The following is a 7,905-nucleotide window of genomic DNA, read 5'->3' as shown; positions in this document are numbered from 1 at the left end:
AGGTGATGAAATCTTCTACTGAATTTCGTCCTCTCAATTTTTACCGTCATTATTTCATACACTTACCGACTGAGTCAGTCCTAACAAAAAAAATTTTAACAAAAATATGGAACTACCATATCAACAACCCCTAGAGTCGGTCCTATGGATATAGAGAAAGGTAAATATATGAATCCAAACTGTGGTAAGTGCACTGGCAAAGGTCCAAGCATCCAGCAAAGATTGATGAAATCCCTTGCCAAGATTTAACCTTCCGATTTTTACAACCATTACTCATGCACTCACCAGCTGAGTCAATTCAGAAAAAAAACTTATAAAAAAATAATTAATCATGTCATGTAATATTAAACTTGAGTGACCAACTCGACCTCTTAGAAGTTTCTTACCTGCATTAAAATAAATCATATATATATATATATATATATATATAAATTTATCTTGATAATCAGTATTTTTAGAGTCACTATTTATTAAAGAAAAAAAATTCAATAATATACCCTCCACAATCTCAAATTTTTTTTTATCCCTAATCTATCATTCTATCATTAGATGGTTAATCATGATACAACCCTGGAAAAAAAACACAACGATAAGATGACGCTGTATTATTATTATTATTATTATTATTATTATTATTTCATGTCACGCAGAACACGCTAATTGTGGTGAGTGGAGCTTAACACCAATTTAATAGACGGCCTAATTAATTTTAGTGAAATCGAGGGAGCGATATGAAAACCATAATTCGAAGGCTGCCTTGCTCGGCAAGCCGCTACAACTCAACAGCTGGCGTCCTCTTACGCATCCCTCAGTGATTACCGTCAATCTTACCTGGTTGACGGTTGCTTTAAATTGATAGAGAGCAGCAGATAGCTCGAGGGGTGAGGTGTAACGGAAAGTGTATGAAAGCAACGGCCTCTAGTGACGCGGAGCCTTCCCTCACGCGTCGCCAGACTCATTAATTGCCCCGGGCCCGCCGACCGCCACTCAATAAATACCCTTCGTTCGCTCCAGCCTCCTACCCTACTCACCCACCAACTACCGCCACGCCTCCGTAGCAGCAAGAGAAAAAAAAAATCGAGAAAAAGAGAAGTCGGAGAATCCAAGAGAGAATAAGCAAGCCCTCGATCGAGAGATGGAAGTGTCTCCGCCGCAAGAAGAGGAGTCGAAGTTGTCACCGGCGATCGCGGCGGGAGGAGACCGCGAAGAGGTGTCTCCCGAGCCAAGAAGGTAGCATCTGCTCCCGCTTCTTGTCCGTTCTCGCAGATCGGTGCTCTCCTGTCCTGTCTTTTCTAGGTTTGAGTGAGTTCGGATAGAGGTTTCGATCTGAATCCGCGGTTTGTTTGTTTAGGTGAGTGTTGGTGTTTTAGATCCCGGAGAAACGACCTGTTTCTTCCCGGCCCGTTTTTTTTCTTCATGTCGGGGATGCCGATTGCTGGCGGAGAAGAGGTGGAGTTCGCGGCGTGCGATTGCTGCGGGATGACGGAGGAGTGCACGCCGGCGTATATTGCCGGAGTGCGTGAGCGGCACGGCGGCCGGTGGATCTGCGGCCTCTGCGCGGAGGCCGTGCAGGACGAGATCTGCCGCTTCCGGCTCCTGATCTCTCCCGAGGAGGCCATGGTCCGGCACGCCACATTCTGCCGTAACCTCCGGTCGGCCAACGCGCCGGCGGCCGGCTCGGCGGAGCAACTGATCGCCACCGTCAAGCAGCTCCTCCGGCGGAGCCTCGAATCTCGGCGGACGGTGGGCAGCCCCCGGTCCGCAAGCGACGGTACGCCCCGGTCCAGTCTAGACCGGACAGGTAACGGCCTTCCTGCCTTGCTTGGCTAAGAAGGATAAAGAGCAGAGAATCAATATCTCAAAAAAAAGAGAAAAAAAAAAGGTGAGGCAGAAAAAACAAACACGGATATTAACGATAAAAAGAAACAATTATTTACCAACTTGCAATCTCAAGGATTCAAAGAATATCTTTTATGTCAGGCAAAATTCGCAGTAACTATGCTCAAATGTAGATGTTTCATGGGGAACAGAAAATATCCATTTCCCACGAGTTTAAAAGAAAAGTAGAAAAGAGAAAAGAAAACAAAAAAAATCTACTTGGATTGAGAAGCTCAAACTTTTTGTATAATTTGTTGCATTTGTGAAATTTGCTGCTGATTTTCACTTGACAGCGCAAGTTAAATAGAAAATAATTTATATTTATATTTTAATCAAAGTGGTTTAATTAATTCTACATAAAGTCCGCGTTTCAGTCATTTATTTCCTAATAGCAAGTTGATATTTGGCCACAATTTTTAATGCATGTTTGCTGGTGGCGACGGCACTTTAAAAAAAAAAATATCAATCACTATTTAATGATCTACTGTGGAAACCATTTGTTGCTATTGATGTTATGGGAACAGTAATCATAGAAAAGTTAATAATAATCAATAATTTGTCGAAGTTGAGTTGTCGCAATCAATTTGTAGCAATGAAGTTGATACCTAATAATAGAAATCAATTTGTCGGAACTTGTAAAGTTTTTTTCTAGGTTAATCTTTTGTTTATAATTTTGTTTTGCGGAATCTGAGACTTTTTGTTTACTTTATGTATTGCTGGTAGATCTCATCATTTTAGCTTTTTATATAATAAATATTTCTTGAACGTCATCTATTGTTGCATATAATAAATATATTTTTTTCCACGAGCCTATATAAATCGAATCGAGCTACTCGAGCCTGTATAAATTGAATGGAGCTTGAGTCTAGGCTGGCTCAAGTTTGACTCGGCATGTTTATTGCCCTAGACTGTGCTAGTGCATTAGTTTATTAATTAATGGAATAGTTCATACTTATCCGTAGATGTTCTGTTATCGTAACTCGTAAGAAAATTCATTGAATAAGAAAATGTAAAAACAACTGGATGAACAATGTTCTGCTATCATAAAAGCAATTAAGTGGATAGATATTGAACAAACTGCAAAGATAACTGAAGGAAAAAAAAATATGATAATCTCACTAGTGTCATTAATTATTCTTAGGCTACCGATCCGGTCTTATGGAAGTTTTTCATTAATCATTATGATAAATCGGAAAACGTAGTCAGTCTAGAAATCTAACATCCTTTGATTATGGCTAGGGGTGTAAATGAACTGAGCTCGAGTTTGGGTCGGCTCGAGCTCGAGAAAACTAAAGAGGCTTGAGCTCGAGCGAATTTTTAAATCTGAGCTCGAGCTCAGCTCGACCATTTAATTTTGGGCCCGAGTTCGGCTCAAATCAATGAATTTAAATAAAACAAAAACAAGCTGCATAGGTTAGGATTCAAACCTTCAACCTCTGCTTACCTAATGAAATAGGCTAACCACAAATACCTCATTAATTTATTATTTAATTTTAAAGTATAAATTATTTTAAATATTAAAATACTAAATTAGCCTAGCTCGAACAAGTTCGATAAGTCATCAAGCCTGTATTAAATGGGCTTGAGCTCGGCTCGAATATTAAACGAGCTGGCTCAAGCTCGATCAACTCCGAGCTCGAGTCGAGCTTTGATCGAGTTGCTCACGAGCAGCTCTTGAGCGACTCGATTCATTTGCACCCCTAGTTACACTCCTCATTTGGAGGGAAAATTCTTATAAATATATCGTAGCTAGGTTTCGAACTGTAAATGTTTAGGTAACAATATGAATGTCCTACCGTGGCACAATGACCCCAGGGACTAGCTGAAAGAGAACATAGCCTAAGTGTTCCCTACTTTGTGAAATTACAATGTAGAAAGAATAAGCTAAACTATGTCAACTTCACCGAACTCCATGACGAATCATGCCTCATGTTTCACGTTTGTTTGCTCATTAATCAAAGTGACGACTGAGTTGATTGACCTATCTGATTATCTCATTTGAATTAATTCGATTAAAGTAATCAAATGGGTTATATGAAAGATGAATAAATAATAGATTAGGAAGATTTATCTTTAGAACAGAATAAGAAATAATTACTCATAGATTTGAATAAATTCCATGAGGAAACTGTTTCATAGTCATTTTTAACAAGTAGACAAAGTAATACCTATTCGACAAGAATATAAAGGGAATTGAATAGTTATTATGACTAAGAACTAAGCACCTTTAGGCTGTCACAAAGTTAAAAATATGCTACCCAATAGATGAAGTAGAAAAAGATACCACTTAGAAACTTCTAACCCATCCGAGTAGAAAATATGGACAGGGAAGATGAAAGGAAACTATATTTAACAGCATTAAAAATGATTCAAAAAGATTATCAATGAATATAAACTTACATGGAATTCATTGATAGACAAATGATTCAAGACTTTTTGATGAGTAGCGTGAAAGATCAATCAAGAAATTTACTCACAGACACAGTAGCTGATGCAGCACAAGCATTCTGGGGCAAATGCACACTTTGGTACATTTTGAACACGAACAAACACATCCACAGGAGTATCCTGGACATGAGAAACTTGGGGTCGCACATTTTAATCTGGAGCAGCAGCAGCCACTGCAGCTGCTGCTGCTGCAGGGGCATCGCAAACAAGTAGAGCGATAGCTCCAGGTTGGTCTACAGTCGCACCAGTGTTTCTTGTGCCAGCTACAGCAACCTCCAGAGCAGCAAGTTGGTATGTTGAGGCAAACCATCCCGCTGCATACAGGAAAACAACAATTTGGAAGTTAGTGGAAAGACAGATTAAGAAGATAAGGTTTTCCTATCCTTATTAGATCATGTTGCTAAGAAGAGATGTCTGACATCTGTATTTTTTCGAAGTTGGTATGCAATTACTGTCAAATGTCAATCATTGCATTGTCCATTATTTGAATAGGAATACAGCAAGCAATTCAGTATCATGCTGAAGGCAAATTGTTGCTCTGCACTTCGATGACTCTCCACTAATTCGAGTTCTCAGTCGACAGATTGAATGGTAAAGTTTCGCTATCTTTCTAAATGTTGGGTCGAGTAAGTAGTTTGGCATTTTATGAATCAGTAAGCAAATATCTTTTCAATTACTTATTCATAATTGATTAGAACTGTTTGATCATTGATTGCTTTAGTAATTGCCACTATATGCATAAAGAATAGGTGATATTTCCTGTTTGTAGAGGATCCTAAATCATCATGATTAATGTTACAGCTAATCAAATTTGAGAACCACAGTAGAAATGATTATGCAAATCTGATAATGCCAATTACAAAAGCTAGTTGATCTATTCAAAGTGCAAAAAATATTCATATACATGTCCATAATAAAGCCATTGTTCTACTAATTCCCTGAAATGTGGTTTTTTCGAATACATTCAGAAATCGTAGTTTAACACTATGGCAAGAGATAATACAAGGACCATTGTGCATATACAACAGCTAACCTACAGAACAAAAAGCAAACAGGTCACTAACCTTTTGATTGGATATTTTAACGAAGATAAATGATATGAATAACGGTGAGTTAAAGGAATTGAAATTCAATTATGAGCATAATTGAGCATTTCCTTTTGTCTGCTTTTAGTTATTTGTTTTGTTAACTTGGAAATTCTAAAATTTAAGTAGAAACAGATGAGATGAAAACATAATTGAAGGCATTTGAAAATCCATAACACCCTAGAAAGGAATAGAAGAACTAGACATTACCTGAGCCAACTCCAAAAATGACATCGTGTTTTCCTCTTCTTATATCTGATTAAAAGGAATGGAGTAAGCCGGAAAGAAAAAACTCTAAACTAAAAGGTTCGAAGTAGCATACATTGGGATTAAGGGGTCTGGGATCATCTCCACATATTCCTCAACCCTGAAATGAATAAAATAAATGCAATGACTTTTGTTAACATACATCTTACCATCTCAATTATTAGTCGTCGTATTTTATTTTTTTCTTTTTTACAAAAAAATGGATGTAGCATACTCTTTGCAACACATAGATGCCGGTTGGAGTCCTTCAATGGATTGTATCTCCTCCTGAATAAATATAGTTTCTTTAGTTAACTAGAAATCTGCTTAATAAAATCTTATTGATAAAGACAAATACAACATAAATATCCAAAAAAACCCGAAAATAAAACTAGATAATGCAATGGTATTAGTAAGTTACCATTCTTCTTCATTTTGGGAAGAGAGAGGAGAAAGACAGATCTACTTGATGAACTACAAGAACTGAGTTAGGTAAAAATTGTACATAGCAGCTCTGATCAAGAAATTAATAACATTATAAACCTAACAACAAGAACTAAAATGACAACCGTTAGACAGGCTAAAAAAAAAAAGACGCTGTACTTATTCAAGATCTCACCCCTGATGCATGGAGTTCACATATCTTTCTACATTTGAGAAGAAAAAATAAGAAATAAATTAATCAAAAATTAAACAATGGATGTGGCATATAAAATTAAAGAGCCACACTACACAATCAAGGCACCCAAGCTCACTTGTGTTAATCTCTACAACGCCCTAAAGCATCTCTATGACCCCATTAAGGTATAAACAATAGTTAATAGATAACTGCTATATATTCCGTGTTATTAAAATTTTAGAGTATTCAAAAACAAAAATTAATTACATTAGAAATACTTTAAAATCATCTCTATCTGTCTTTATAAATAGCATGAGCTCTTAAAAAATGCCTAAATCGTCACCAGAACCAAAAAAAAAAAAAGAACTTCTGTATGGATCCAGGATAACTGTGACATGACTAGAATAAAGTTGATCCCTGCCCCTGCCACAACCACATTTCCAAAATATTTCAGCTTGAAAAATAAGTGATTTGAAAAAAATAAATTAATTAAATACTGGGGGTGCAACTGCATTTCCAGTGGACAATACTGTGGGTTCAAGCAAGCATCACCATTTCAATCCAGGAACACCATTGTTCTTCAGGTATTTTGCCTAGGAAGTTATTAAACTAGGTTCTTAAGAACAAAGGTTCTTTGGTTTTTGCCCTTTAATCCATTTTACTTTTCTTTTTCTCATTTTCCACGCATCGAGGAAAATGCCAAAAGATTGGATCCTGAACAAAATTTCTTCTCTGAGCTGGACAAAATACTGACGCCAAAAACAAACCCTTTTACCCTCAAAAAGATCGAACTATTGCACATTCACACGAGCAAAGAAACCCCCCTTCAGATTCAATCAATCCCTCTCTCGCACGCTCGCTCCATTCAATCTTATCGCACATCTCGGCATCGGCATTGTAACAGGTAAGATCGGAGGAAGGGAGAGAAAGGGATTACGTACCTCGAGGAAGGCAATCTGTCCCCTCAAGAGGTGGAGGTGCGCCTGGAGGCGTTGGCGGCCGCAGAGGTCTGGTATCCGCGGCGGCGATCGGGGCTGCGGAGGAGGGGGCAGCACGGCCTCCGCGTCCATTGGCGTCGCCGTCGCCAGTCGCTGCTTCGCCTCTTCAACTTGTGGAGTAGAGGCAGCCGTCGAGATTAATACTAAGAGGGAGGGCGGTAAGTTCACCTGCCTGCCTTTGTTCTTCCGCTGTGGTTTCCAAAAATGGGCCTGCAACTTGGTACACTGCAAGGAGACGATGCACAGAGAGAGGTTACCATATTCGAACCAAGGCGTCAATTATTTGGTCCAATTTCGAAAATAAAAAAATTGGATAAAATACCTTTTAATCCCGTATGTTTTCTATGTAGTATTTTACCCTTTATATTTAAAAAATAATATTTATAAAATATAATTATGTCTTTACATTTTTAATATTTTTTTAATAATAATCTAAAAGGAACAAATATATTGAATTTACCATTGTATCACGGTAAGAATTCTCACATGATTCATACATATACCAATATAAATAATAAAAAAAACAATAACTTAAAATAACCCGTCAAAAATTCATTTCATCATCCTAATCAAATAAAAAAGAATTAGAATTTTAAATTAATAAATTAAAATCAAATGAAGACGAAATAAA

At 37.5% G+C, this 7,905-nt stretch overlaps 2 protein-coding genes across 3 annotated transcripts; one reads left to right on the top strand and one right to left on the bottom strand.

The window, feature by feature from the left end:
* The first annotated feature begins 994 nt into the window (after positions 1 to 994).
* LOC122002270 lies at positions 995 to 1,979 on the top strand. 2 transcript variants are annotated; one of them, XM_042557388.1, is made up of 2 exons: positions 995 to 1,270; positions 1,352 to 1,979. In XM_042557388.1, exon 2 carries the CDS (start codon positions 1,417 to 1,419, stop codon positions 1,828 to 1,830), a length of 414 nt encoding a protein of 137 aa, XP_042413322.1. In that variant the 5' UTR covers positions 995 to 1,270; positions 1,352 to 1,416; the 3' UTR covers positions 1,831 to 1,979. The 2 variants fall into 2 exon arrangements, with proteins under 2 accessions (XP_042413322.1, XP_042413321.1); XM_042557387.1 differs by having other exon boundaries at positions 998 to 1,230.
* A 2,132-nt stretch (positions 1,980 to 4,111) lies between these two features.
* On the bottom strand, positions 4,112 to 7,513 carry LOC122002271 (guanine nucleotide-binding protein subunit gamma 3-like). The gene is made up of 5 exons (XM_042557389.1): positions 7,218 to 7,513; positions 5,893 to 5,945; positions 5,734 to 5,778; positions 5,622 to 5,666; positions 4,112 to 5,359 (listed from the first exon to the last, which is right to left on the bottom strand). Exons 1-5 carry the CDS (start codon positions 7,344 to 7,346, stop codon positions 5,311 to 5,313), a joined length of 321 nt encoding a protein of 106 aa, XP_042413323.1. The 5' UTR covers positions 7,347 to 7,513; the 3' UTR covers positions 4,112 to 5,310.
* Between the last annotated feature and the right edge of the window lie 392 nt (positions 7,514 to 7,905).

The sequence above is a fragment of the Zingiber officinale genome, chromosome 7A, assembly GCF_018446385.1.
Source record: "Zingiber officinale cultivar Zhangliang chromosome 7A, Zo_v1.1, whole genome shotgun sequence".
Lineage (NCBI taxonomy): Eukaryota > Viridiplantae > Streptophyta > Magnoliopsida > Zingiberales > Zingiberaceae > Zingiber > Zingiber officinale.
The sequence above is the reverse complement of the archived record's forward strand: the minus strand, read 5'-3'. Positions and strand labels throughout refer to the sequence as shown.

Bases quoted from the DNA above. Each gene is read 5' to 3' on its own strand.
- LOC122002270 (XM_042557388.1), top strand. From the start codon at position 1,417: ATGTCGGGGATGCCGATTGCTGGCGGAGAAGAGGTGGAGTTCGCGGCG.
- LOC122002271 (XM_042557389.1), bottom strand. From the start codon at position 7,346: ATGGACGCGGAGGCCGTGCTGCCCCCTCCTCCGCAGCCCCGATCGCCG. The intron at 5,779-5,892 runs GTATGCTACATC...TATTCATTTCAG, and splicing joins GCATCTATGTGTTGCAAAGA to GGTTGAGGAATATGTGGAGA. The intron at 5,360-5,621 runs GTAATGTCTAGT...TTTGTTCTGTAG, and splicing joins CATTTTTGGAGTTGGCTCAG to GTTAGCTGTTGTATATGCAC.